Source organism: Drosophila mojavensis, unplaced genomic scaffold, assembly GCF_018153725.1.
Source record: "Drosophila mojavensis isolate 15081-1352.22 unplaced genomic scaffold, ASM1815372v1 contig_74, whole genome shotgun sequence".
Lineage (NCBI taxonomy): Eukaryota > Metazoa > Arthropoda > Insecta > Diptera > Drosophilidae > Drosophila > Drosophila mojavensis.
Genome location: NW_025318899.1, coordinates 2,409,099 through 2,421,945, shown reverse-complemented (window position 1 = coordinate 2,421,945; position 12,847 = coordinate 2,409,099). Strand labels below are relative to the sequence as shown.

The 12,847-nt window shown below is 45.5% G+C and overlaps 1 protein-coding gene across 3 annotated transcripts; it reads left to right on the top strand.

The window, feature by feature from the left end:
- The first annotated feature begins 5,400 nt into the window (after window positions 1-5,400).
- On the top strand, window positions 5,401-12,594 carry LOC6586651. 3 transcript variants are annotated; one of them, XM_002012225.4, is made up of 5 exons: window positions 5,401-6,345; window positions 7,722-9,486; window positions 9,907-10,806; window positions 10,913-11,214; window positions 11,274-12,594. In XM_002012225.4, the coding sequence occupies exons 2-5, from the start codon at window positions 7,750-7,752 to the stop codon at window positions 11,875-11,877; spliced, it is 3,543 nt and encodes a 1,180-aa protein (XP_002012261.4). In that variant the 5' UTR covers window positions 5,401-6,345; window positions 7,722-7,749; the 3' UTR covers window positions 11,878-12,594. The 3 variants fall into 3 exon arrangements, with proteins under 3 accessions (XP_002012261.4, XP_043865422.1, XP_032589214.2); XM_032733323.2 differs by lacking the exon at window positions 9,907-10,806 and having other exon boundaries at window positions 5,489-6,345; window positions 11,274-12,592; XM_044009487.1 differs by lacking the exons at window positions 9,907-10,806; window positions 11,274-12,594 and having other exon boundaries at window positions 5,483-6,345; window positions 10,913-11,218.
- Window positions 12,595-12,847: the final 253 nt, after the last annotated feature.

Below are 12,847 nucleotides of genomic sequence, written 5' to 3'. Positions count from 1 at the left end.
GCAGTTGATAAGATGAGTGAAGTGGATAGAAGACCTTTATATCAGCTTTCCCAAGAAAGAGCCATTCCAAGGAAATATAAATTAGAGCTGTGCGCCATAATAATCTTTTATAGTAGATTTTGATAAATGGTAAAAAGAGGATCTAGTAATCTACCTAGTACTCTAATGTAATCTAATCTAGTAATCTAATGTAAATATCAAATTTTGCGACTCTAATCGGAACTTGAACTTATTTGTCGCTTTGCTGTGCCTTCAAGTGGTATATGCATATCATTTTTGATAGTCAATAAGCTATTTTAATAAGGTGGTTCTTAAATTTGCATTTACTAGCTATCAAACTATAGTTGTCTTTTTTCGATTTATCCCTACTCCGGCAGACGGTGTTATGTAATTTGTGGTCAATCTGAAACGAAGTTTTGCAATAACGTAACAAAGAAGCCTTCTTGGGAATTATCCCGAGGTATGGCAGTTAGGTCTCGCCAGACTCCTTCCTAAGATTAGGTGTCTTCCCTCTTTTCAGACTCCTATGCTGTAGGGCTAACAGCTTACTTCTTTTCTAAAGTAGATATACAATGTATTTCTGTCTTTCACTCGATATTAGCTCCAGTTTTTTCCTGCACTACCTGCACTGACCAAGCACTACCAACGGTACAGATATATCAGAACCCATACGCCGCCTTTAATATCAAGGCTGATATTTCTCTGATGCATTGCTACACAAGTTTCATGAAAAGATATTTTGAGTAGATATAGAAGCCTTTATCGACCTCGCTTCTCGTATGTATATAGCCACACATTGTTATATCTGCACACATACGACTTATCGGCTATACGGAATACGGCTTTTGTCTACTGCATAACTTTTGCAACTCAATCTTTTATGACATTTCAAAGTGACGCATTTGCATTTTAGCAAAATGCAGGAACAGAAACCATGCGCTGTGTCTGCCAGTGACAACTGCCGCTTATATGGTGTTTGGGATCAGTTCCCGTTGTAGTCCTAGACGCCGCAGTATCTGCTCTGCTCTGATATTATGTAAAATTGAAAGCGCCTTCGGAGCACAAAACATTCTGGCACAGACAAAGGTCACAGCACAGCTTTAGAGGCGAGCAGCTCGACGACAATTATTGGTGTTTATCGATTGAATGTGTTGCCATTGTCTGCACCACCCAACCACCCAGCAACCACCCAGGCAACCGCAGTCGCACAGACCAATATCTATGGCTGTCATTTTCAGTTTCGAGTGCAATGATGCAATTCTCCAGAGCGCTCAATACAAAAGTATGCCAACGTATTCAGACGGAGCTGCCACTACCGGTCGCCAGGTGGCGCGCATTTTAAAGCGAGCGCCGCAAAGGCCGCAATACGAGCTGCTTAAAGCTGAGAGAGGCGAGTTCATTGCATTTACTGGGAATTCGACGACGTAGCTAGAGCAATGCCAACTGCTGCGCTGATTACACACACACAATTATCACAACAGGCAGCTGATGGGTGGTGCTGGGTGGTGATGGGTGGTGATGAGTGGTGCTGGATCGTTGCCAGCACACCGCTGCGTAATCGGTTTGTTTGTTTATCAATAGAGCGGAATTTGAATGCGTCGTTATGCTGTCATCGCAGAGACTGCGGCTTAACCTGGGGCGGCTTAGCTCTGGGTCTGGGTCTGGGTGTGGCTCGGGGCTGGCACAGTGTTAAGGATGCCAACGGCAATGGTCAGGGCCATGGCCATGGGTGGTACCCCATTGGTGGTATACACAAAGCAAGGCAGCAACGACAGCGACGCACAAAAGAAAACAAAATCTAACAAGTTAAGCAGAGCAGAAAAATTTGCGCAGAGATGAAGAACTTACAGGCTAAGCAAATTATTTGCCAGGCCAATCAGAGGGCCAAAGCACTTAGGCTAAGTGGCCAAAAAGCTAATAAGCTGCGACCAGAACTGAGCAATTTGGCAACTGAGCTGGGGGCAGATAGATTAGCCAGAATATGCTCCATACGACTAGAAGGAACCCTGCCTAACCTTGACTTGTTAAATTTCGAGATTCCAGATTTCCAGGAGATGGGCAAATATTTATGATTCGCTGTTTGATATTCCAAACACAAAATTGCGAAAATTTCAATGAGCTCAGCCAATCATTCTCAAGCAGTCCAAGAGCAGAGGGTGTAGAAAAAAGCCCAATTTAAATAATTTATGTAATCTCAACGATCTCTGTGGAGACAATGTTAGGCAAATGCTGCCAGAAATGATTAACAGCTGTGAACCAGCGGCAGCAGGGCTTTCACTGCGTAACAACAAAAACAAAAGCAAGAAAAACAATTTTTCTTGGCGCCGGAAGTTGAGTTGAGGCAGCTGATGGGGCACCACAAATTGAAGGTGTTGCTGGCTCTTGCTCTTGCAACTTGTTGCGTTGCCGCTTGTTTCCTTATGCCACACGACTACCAGTGAAAGGGTTCACAAATTACTAGACCATGCGGGCATTGCGAAAGAGCCAAGCCAAGAGCCCGAACTATGAGTCAGTCTTAGGCAAACCCTAGCTAAGCCGCCTGATAATCATGCCGGGCACACAATGTGGGTGAATGACCTTGACGATTAACCAACTGATAAATACAATAATCAAACAACAACAATAATAAACCAATCCAAATTTATTACATGCAGTTTCGCAAAAGCAAAACAAACGCCGCAAAAAAAAAAAAAGTTTAAATTTTAAATTCCAGCTGCAAAACGCAAAACGAATCAAAACAAAATTCAATCAAAAACAATGAAAATTCATTAAGAAATGAATTAATGAATATGATATACTCTTTAATAGAGGTTCATATTGATAAAGACTTTTGGATATGATAAAAATATTCCAAGTTAGGTATCTAGACAATTGGAAGAGGTTTTCCATAAAAGACAAATATAAATAAAAAGTTATTAATAACTGACATAAATTATTCTGACTTTTTTTTATGGAAACTGCATAAAGCCTAAAGTCTGCTTACTTAGAGAATATATATAATTCCATAGATCAAACTATATTTTGTATATACACATTGCTATATACTGTACTGTATATGACATATCTATATTACTTATACCTACATAAGTGTATATATAAATATAATTTGCTTATATTTCATGCCGAACATATGTCATATCAAAACTCATATACCCTCTTTCAGTGTATGCTCAAACACATTTCTTGAGTCAAATGAATCACGGAGCCAGCGATTCGCTCAGCTCGACTGCATCGCGTGCCGGCTGTGACTGCATTCGGCGCTTGGATTATGTAAGCCATACAAACAGCGAGAGATACAGAAAACAAAAAAACATAAAGGCGAACTCAAACAGAGGCTGAGAGAGACACAACAACAATGTGCCTTAGCTTGCCACAAAACCTGAGCCGGGGTTTTCCCAAGGCCTGGCCAAGACTTAACGACCGGCTCGGAGCAATGAGAATTGGCTAGGCCAATTGCTAACTGAAGCTTGGCGTCTCTTGCAATTGCCTTTTGGCCGGGATTTTCCAAAACTTCATTTATTTTTTGGGCAAATCCGTGGCACAGTTGCAATACACAAATGGCGGTGAATGCGGTCGCGGCTGCAGTTGCAGCTGCACAAAAAGCTTCCTCATAATTAGAGCCCAATTTTAGCGTCTGCTTTGCATGAAGAAATGCCAAAATGGCGAGATATGTGGGAGTTATTCAGCTATTGGTTATGAAGCAATTGTGACAAAAACCAGTGACCTTCGAGTAAAAAATGAGGGAATGACAGAGAGAAAGAGAGAGAGAGAGAGAGAGTGAGAAAGACAGAGACAAAGAGGAGTGTGCAAATAAACACAGATTAACGAAGTTTTGAAGAGGCTACAAAAGCTGTGACAAATTATCTATAAGCTAGAGATGATAAAGAAATATAAAACACAGGCCTACAAAATTGATGTAAATGAGTAAATCGGGAAGAAGTCAATAGTTGTTTAGATGGTGAGTTAAATGTTTATCTGCTCTCAATCTGCATTGATAAAAAAGAGACCTAAGATATAGACCCCTATATCTGTCGGAGCTCAGATAATCTCCAAGCCCACCATTACCGACAATAATTTTTGACTTATTTTGTATCTTGATAACCCTATCAATAATTTGAAAAAAAAAATTGAATATGTCCTATATTACTAGACTTCTGAAATAGACATAGGAAAGGTCTTATACCTACATATTTCCATGTTTTCTAGACAAACGTAAGGCCTAACATGCATGTAGATAAGTATAAAGCAATCTATCAATGTCTCGTGTGCATGTATATAATTAACCTTTATATAAGCAGCAAACGTAGATCCATTTTTAACTGAGTTGCCCAAACACCAAAAAATTAAATGAAATGAAAAAGATTTCATTTAACGTATTTTAACCTATAAAATCATCGAATTGAATGTCAAGCCCACAATATTTGACATATATCAACTTAAGAGCTATTCGATTAAAGATTTGCAATTAAAAGCTCAATCGAAGCCCTGAACCCGATTACAGAGCAACAGCTCTTTGGCTGGCACAAGGTGCCCAGAGCGGAGTGCGCACAGCCTAAGGTCAAGTTCAAGCCGCGGCTACTGGGAATTTACTTGGCAAATATTGAAACTAATTTCCAAAAATCTCAATCGGAAGTGCGTTGACTATAAAGCAGGCTGCTTCAAACATGCCCCCAAAACCGAAAACCGAAAATCAAAAAACTTTTGCCTGACTCAGGCGAAAAAACCCGATGGTCAAAGCTTTGCGATTGATAAAAACTACACGAACTGTTGAACTGGTGACTGTTTGACAAACACTTAAGGCATAAGTAGGATGACAGACGGTGAAATACCCTGTAAACAGATATGCGTGCAGAGAACGAAACGGAGAGAGACCTTGAATAGAAAGATTGGGCATTGCAGATAACAACTTTTAACACTTAAGCAGGGTCTAGTAATGGAGTAATTCAGAAAATAAGTCATTGTATTATCACATAGACCTTTAGAAAACTTAATAGTAATACGAAATGATAATCGGATAATCTAGTGAAAAGATGGCAGTCTCTGATCCCCATTTTTCAATTGAGTATAGCGATTCATTGATTACAGGGTATATAAACAGAGTGAAATGCTTATGCTGATTAGCATAATTAACACGGAGCAGCGGCCTGCTCATATTAACAGCTTTCTTGGAATCGTTAACATCAAATGGCACTTAAACGCTGCAAGGTCAATCACACACACACACACTGACTGTCTGACTGACTGATTGACCAACTGCAAGTGATTGAAAGAGAGTGAAGAGTGCGAATACTAATGCCTGATCACTGATCACTGATCACTGACCAACCACAACAGAGTTCGGCACGCGCACGATTCCCAGACAGAGCTACATACTAATAAACAATATTTAATTTTTATGAACTTCGGGTAAAACCGCTAAGCGGCAAATAAATTTTGATTGAATGACTGAGCGATTGAACGACTGAGCAATCGAGTGTGCGTTTGTTTGCGCCTGGCCCTGGGGTAAATACGAGCTGTAGCTTCCAATTTATTTTTGGGCCAGATCCGGTTTTTAGTGGCGTTGCCCTTTGAGGCTCGTCGTCGATTAGTCAGCGGGCAAATCTTTGGGTCAGTTTTTGTCAGTTTGTTGAATTTGCTGCTGACCCAATTAATAAGTGCAAATTTCATAAGCGACCGCCTTATGCGGAAACTGTGGTGAAAATTTGTACATAAACATCTCGCGACATCAAGCTGCAGCCCACATAAAAAAAAAGAAAAAAAAAAACAATAACAATACAAAAATGAAAACATAAAGCGCTAATTTCGGACGTAAGAGTTTTCAACATATTTCTTTTTTTTTTTTAATTTTTAATTTGGGTCTCTTCTCCATCTCCTTAACTTTGTTAATGTGCCCCTTTTAGCTTACACGATTAACACGATTGCAACAAGCTTAATTTGTAGCTAAGGTTTCCGCTTAGAGCTCATCTTAACCTTCGCTGATACGCAGAATGCAGTTAAGCCAAAAGAAAAAACCCAAAAGTAAAGCCTTTGACGTCATAGCCACGAATTGTGAGCTCTCCGTTTTGTTTTGAGCCAACAATTCGCAAACAAGCAACAGCAGCCGAGGCAGAGCCAGCCGCAGCGGCAGAGCCAGCGACTGCGACGCCGACTCTGCGCATGCGCAACTTTTGTATAAAATCCAAGGCGCAGTCGAAAGCGAAATCAGTGAAGAAAACGTTAACAAACGAGGCAGACACAGTGTGGTGCAGTGGTGCAGTGATAGGATAACAAAAATAAAAGGCACAAAGACCACTTACATAAGGATTACAAGCGACATATTGGAATATTTATATAAAAAAGCGAAAGGTAAGAGTGAACAAGAAAGAGACGGAGTGAAAAGTGTCGCAAACAGTGAAATATAAGAGGATGTAGAAACAGATCTGAAAGACGTGTGAATAAATGAACTACCATATGAATGACACAAATGTCGAGTCTTACCAAATTCAACATATATATATATATATACCTATGTGCATACGTAACAAATATTTAAGCTACAATAGAAATTGCAAGTCTAGCCAAAACTAGATCTTTATAAAGTGAACAAACTATGAGAGTTTTATAACAGTTACTATATACAATGTTATACAATATTAATTCCAATAAAATCAAGTCTGCATTCATATAGATATGGCAATCTACCACACCGTAATTGCCTCTGCCATGCAAACTATAAGCTACACATATGATCTTCCATATAACATCTACTATCCGCTAATTTAGCTCCTTTCTTCAGCTAGTCTTTTGCTAGCTCATTAGTTTAACAAGCTTCAATTGCATTCCCATTACCATAATAGTAAGTTCGTCCACTGCCACGCCCACACTATACCCATCAATGAGCAGTCAATATCCGATTGATATAGTATATATTGAAGTCAACGACCTAAACCCTATATATCAAAAAACTTTCACTGCAAATCTGAAGACAAGCTCCCAGTTGCACACACACACACACACACACACATAAATTAACTTTATTGCTCAGGCAAAAAATAAAACAAAACAATAAAGTCGAGATCAATTTGCAATGCAACGTTGCACACGACTTCCGTTCGATGGGGGCAAAGCAAAAGTGCGCTTTATATAACCCGAAAAAAAGCCGAAGCCAAAAGATCTCAACGAGAGACTCTACAGCAACCCACGCTCCAGAAAGAAAAACACATTAAAAGCGTAAATGACATAACACACAGCAAGCGGTCGGGCAGAGGCATGTAAATAGTCGGGAGTTACGAAAATGCAGAGTCAAAAACTGACGCCGAACGGACGCTGCTGTCAAGGCAGAGATCAAGTTGAGCGATCAGTTTTTGGGGCTTGCCAAATCTCGAGCCAGGTAAAATTACCTCATTGAGCTGGAGCAAGCGAACGGGGGAGCGGGCGAGCGGTCGGCCGGTGTCTGCCATCATGCACGGTCTGCGACCTCGAACGAAAGTAAAAGTCTTTTTAATTCAAGCCGCGCGGCGCTGAGTCAGCGCGAAGATTTGAGTAAGAAAGACCGGTTTCTACTCTCGTGCGATTGCCACAGCGAAATGCCCGTGAAAGAGCGGGCGGGGCAGAGGGGCAGAGGGGCAGAGTCGACTGCGTGTAAATTGGGACAATGACCAGTTGGCTTGAACATGCTCTGGGTTATTGGTGTCACCGAGATTATGCAATGGCCCCAGCTAACTTTGTTTATTGCTTTCCAGCACACGCACACACGCACACACACACACGATGAGAATGAGAATGCGACACAGTTTAGTCTGTCTACTGGTGCTAGCGGCCAGCTCCGCTCTGGTCGCTGCCGACTCCAATTGGGGCAATGAGTGGGCGCCCATGGACGCGCCGGACTCCATGCTGAGCAGGCGCTCGGCTGAGGCACAGCCCGCGGCGGACGCACAGGGACGCAACTATGCGGTGCACGAGAGCACACAGAGCAACGCCACGGAAATCGACACGGTCATCGATCAGCTAATCAACTCGCGCCGTGAGGGCCGCAATCTGGGCGAATATGACGCCGTCTATGCCGATGGCAACATCGATCAGGCCCTGCAGGAGGGCAACGATCTGCAGGCGCGCAACCTAATTCGGGACAAGCTCTGCGGACTGGGTCTGATGAGCTGCGATGTGGAGGAGAAGCGCCCCTTCTACTCGACCATCTATGCCCAAGGACCACCGCCACCATCCAGCTTCGGCGGCGGCCCCTATGGACCAGCCAAGCCCATGCCACCACCAAGCTACTTCAGTGGACGTCCACCCATGGGCCCGCCGTCCAACTCGATTAACTCCTTTGGACCTCCGCGCAAGGTGGGCTATGAGGGCTCCTACAAGCCTCCGATGAACAGCCTGTACAGACCTGGCGGTCAGTTCGGCGGCTCCTATCTGGAACACCCACCATCCGGCATTGATGGCTCCGATGGCATCACCTACACCAAGCCCCCACCCGGCTCTATCATCTACGACAGCAAGCCACCTGGCCCACTCTACACTGGCTCGCCCAACGGACCCGGACCCATCTACAGTGGCCCCTCGAACGGCGTTCCACCTTATAACTTTGAGAATCCCGAGAAGATCCAGGGCGCCAGCTCCTCGCTGAACGGCTTCTATTCCCAGCAATCGTCATCGTCGTCTTCGGCAGCCACCTCCTCCAGCACCAAGGTTGTTGTGGGTGCTCCGCTCGATGCGGGTCTTCAGCAACATGTCCACCATCATTTCCATCACGTGGATGCCGGCGAAGGTGCCAATATTCCAACTGTTCCCATTCCCATTGGCAGTGGTCAGACCATCAACACCGACTTCAGCGCCTTGGCCCAATCCTCGGCCACGTACACGCCCCAGGCACAGGCAAGCAGCACCGGCTTCACGCAGTCGAATGCGTTCACAGCTGGCTTCAATGGTGCCTCCCAAGGTGGTCTGCTCTCCCAGGGCTATCCCGGACAGAAGCCCACCTCCGGCTTGGGTAGCTTCGGCAGCAACTCTGGCTTGTCACAGTCCACCTCTAGCTTTGGCCAGAACGGTTTCAGTGGCTCGCCCGGCGGCAGCTATCACAGCCAAAATCCCGACTACTACAAGAAGGAGCTGCACAGTGGTGCCTCTAGCGGCTACAACGGCATCTCCTCGGGCTACAATGGACAAAACCAGGGTGGTTTGTACCAGGGCGCTGGCGGTGGCTATGACACGTCCCGTCAACAAATCGTCGATTGCCAATGCGTGCCCATCAATCAGTGCCCGGCCGCTGACCGCATTGGACGCAAAGAGGATCTGATTCTGGCCATCGATCCCAGAAATCTGGGCAAGGACATCGAGGCACTGAGCGACGATGCTGCGGCCAATGCCAATGCCACAGCCAAGGCTGACACCAAAGAGGAGAAGAAGGATGAGGATGAGAAGAAACGCACGCGTCGCCAGGCCGACGCCGACAACAACAACAAAGAGAACGACAGCAGCGATCTCTCATTGGACGCCCAAGGGGTAAGTGTCTGCGAAGACTTCAGTCCTTTAGCTCTTGTTAGTGGCCGACTAATGCAATTGACACTTAGTATAATGCTCCCTAGTTGAGACTAATTGTGATCTAGTTCCCCACACACACACACACACACAAACACACACAAGTAAACACACACACATACTCAAATACAACTCAACTGCACGCATTGATCAACGCTCCACGCTCAACTCAAACTCCGCCAAAGGTAAACCAAATAACCCCCGCTCGTCGTCGTCTTCCTGCGTGGGTTTGTCTGCCAACGACACTGGGATTCGTCACTAATCCAACTGCAACTAAAAAAAAACAACAACCAATCAACCTAACCACGCACGGGTCCTAAAACCGGTCGCACGTCCACGTCCATCAGCTCCTAGGGCTAACACCGTGTGTCCTTCTTCCAGCAGCGTTTTGGCGCACTGGGACAATCCCCGCTGGCACTGCCCGCCCTCCAAGCCATTGAGCTGATACAGCGCAAGATTCTGCCCACATATGGGGTTAGCTTCGGTCTGCCCTACCCATCGGCTGGCTATCCAGGCGGCTATCCAGCCAATGTTCTGAACGACTATTACCCCGCACAGAATCCCAACTTTGGCTCGCTGGGCCCCAATGGCCTCAATCTGGGTCTGGTCAATGTTAATCCACTGGTCTCGCTGCAAGTGAGCAAAACGGATTACGGCGAGAATGTGGTCAAGCCACTGGTCAATCTTCACGTAACACCCAATGCGAATATCATTCAGAAAGTGGGCGATTTCTTCAAGAAGACGCCGAGCGAAGTGCACAGCACGCACTACCATCACCACGATCACTTCAGCGGCTACGAGCATGAGCATCATCCGCACCACTATAGCGCACCACCGCCAACACACCACCATCACGTTTTCGAAAGTTCAGGCCCACACTTTGACGTGGAGATGGTGCACAGCTCGCCCATCTTTGAGTACCACAGTGGACCCTCATTGCATGTGCCAACGCAGCATTATCATCACGCTGAGCACCACTCGGAGGCTCCATTCGAGCACTCCTACAATTCCATTTATCCCGACACATCTCCCGAAGACTTTGGCTCCACTGGCTTTGGCAGCTACGGAGACTATTCCCAGCATTACGAGCGCAGCGTCAATGCCACTGCCCCCGACTGGTCGGCGCCCAATCGTCGGGGCAAGCAGCTGAATTTGGGACAAGTGCATAGCATTCCCGCTCAAGCGCCTGGCGCTGCGGCGGGCAGTGATCATGTAACCTTTCCCCGTGATCGCAGGCGACGCAGCGTTGATAAGCCTGAAGAGTTTGAGTTGGGAGCGGAGCAGGTAACCATAGTTGCGGACAGTTGAACGATCCCGGACTGTTAGACATATGAGAATCCTCTGCTAAGCAGTTAAGCAGTTGCTAATCCTTCCTTCTCCATCCTTGCAGCGCGCCTACTATGGCAACCGTCCTGTGGAGAAGACCTGTCGCATCAACGAGGTCTGCTGCCGTCGTCCACTGCGCCCCCAGGCTCCTCCCCAGCAGCAGCTGGGACGTTGTGGCGTAAGGAATGCCGCCGGCATCACGGGCCGCATCAAGAATCCCGTCTATGTCGATGGTGACAGTGAGTTCGGCGAGTATCCCTGGCATGTGGCCATCCTCAAGAAGGATCCCAAGGAATCGATCTATGCCTGCGGCGGCACTCTCATTGATGCCCAGCACATCATCTCGGCGGCCCATTGCATTAAATCGTAAGTCGACTCTAAGCTCTTCCAGAAGATTTAGACTAACCTGGAATTTCCTCCTGCAGTCAAAATGGATTCGATTTGCGCGTGCGCCTGGGCGAATGGGATGTCAATCATGACGTCGAGTTCTTCCCCTACATTGAGCGCGATGTTGTCTCTGTGCACATTCATCCCGAGTACTATGCTGGCACCCTGGACAACGATCTGGCTATACTGAAGCTGGATCACCCCGTCGACTTCACCAAGAACCCACACATCAGTCCCGCCTGTCTGCCCGATCAGTATTCCGACTTCACCAACGCTCGCTGCTGGACCACCGGCTGGGGCAAGGACGCCTTCGGCGAGCACGGCAAATACCAGAACATCCTCAAGGAAGTCGATGTGCCAATTCTGTCCCACCATCAGTGCGAGGCGCAGCTGCGCAACACGCGTCTCGGCTACAGCTACAAACTCAATCCGGGCTTCATCTGCGCCGGCGGCGAGGAGGGTAAGGATGCCTGCAAGGGTGATGGCGGCGGTCCTCTGGTCTGCGAGCGCAACGGCGTCTGGAACGTGGTCGGCGTGGTGTCCTGGGGCATCGGATGCGGCCAGGTGAATGTGCCCGGCGTCTACGTGAAGGTCTCTGCCTACTTGCCCTGGATTCGGCAAATCACGCAGAGCTACAAATGATTATTGGAGACAGTGCCCAGAGCGGGGGCCGTCACAGCCAATGACGACACCTCCGATCAATTCGTATTTCACTTTTGAGCAGCCATTTCCATTACGCAACGCACTCTCTGTTGGCCCACGCGTGTTGACTGTTACCGCTCGTTACCGTTACCCCGTCTTGTTTAGGCCTTTTCCTTATTACCTTGTTATTATGATTTTTTGCTACTTTATTATTTGTTGTTAAAAAACACTCTTTGTCGCACTCAGATTCGATTGTTGGACAAATATGTTAGCGAGTGGCCGAGTTAAGCGCTTGTTGCCTATTGCTCTCCTCCACTTTGAAGCTCCGATTCGTGCATCGTGTATAATAGTTGTGTTTATATTAATTAATTTATTTTTTATACTTGTAATAAATTAAAAACTATTTAAATACATTAATTTATCAAAGAAAACGAAACGACTTTTCATTACAGTTATATAACTTGCTATGATTTTATATATACAATTATAATATAATCATGTGTATTACATTATATTGCAAGTTGTTGAAATGAAGGGATTTGTGAAAAGAAATGGTGGGCCTATGCCATTTTGAATACCTCTTAAGACAATTAAAAACTAAAATATTAGTTAGGAGGACTAACCGCAATCAAACAAATATCTGCAGTACATGAAATAAGTATGAAACGTTGTCGATCGAGTGTTGCGAAATCATTGTGTTTTATCAAAGTGAGTAAACATGGGTTATACAAAGATGGTAGTCCGCATTATCCAAGAAATATTACCTAAAAAAGAAATATATCAAATATAAACCAAAGGAGATAGAGATGCTAGACCCAGCTTGTAGACCTAATTTTTAAGAAAGACTTCAACATGCACTACAAAAAAACAGAGATAGCAACAGGCTCTATGAGTAGAGTGATAGTAAATACTGCTGGACCGACTGTAGGAATACGATGGCTCTTCGAACAAATACGAACAACGATCTAAG

Coding starts and splice junctions, on each gene's coding strand:
- LOC6586651 (XM_002012225.4), top strand. CDS start 7,750: ATGAGAATGAGAATGCGACACAGTTTAGTCTGTCTACTGGTGCTAGCG. Junction 9,487..9,906: donor TCTCATTGGACGCCCAAGGG/GTAAGTGTCTGC, acceptor TTCTTCCAGCAG/CGTTTTGGCGCACTGGGACA. Junction 11,215..11,273: donor GCGGCCCATTGCATTAAATC/GTAAGTCGACTC, acceptor TTCCTCCTGCAG/TCAAAATGGATTCGATTTGC.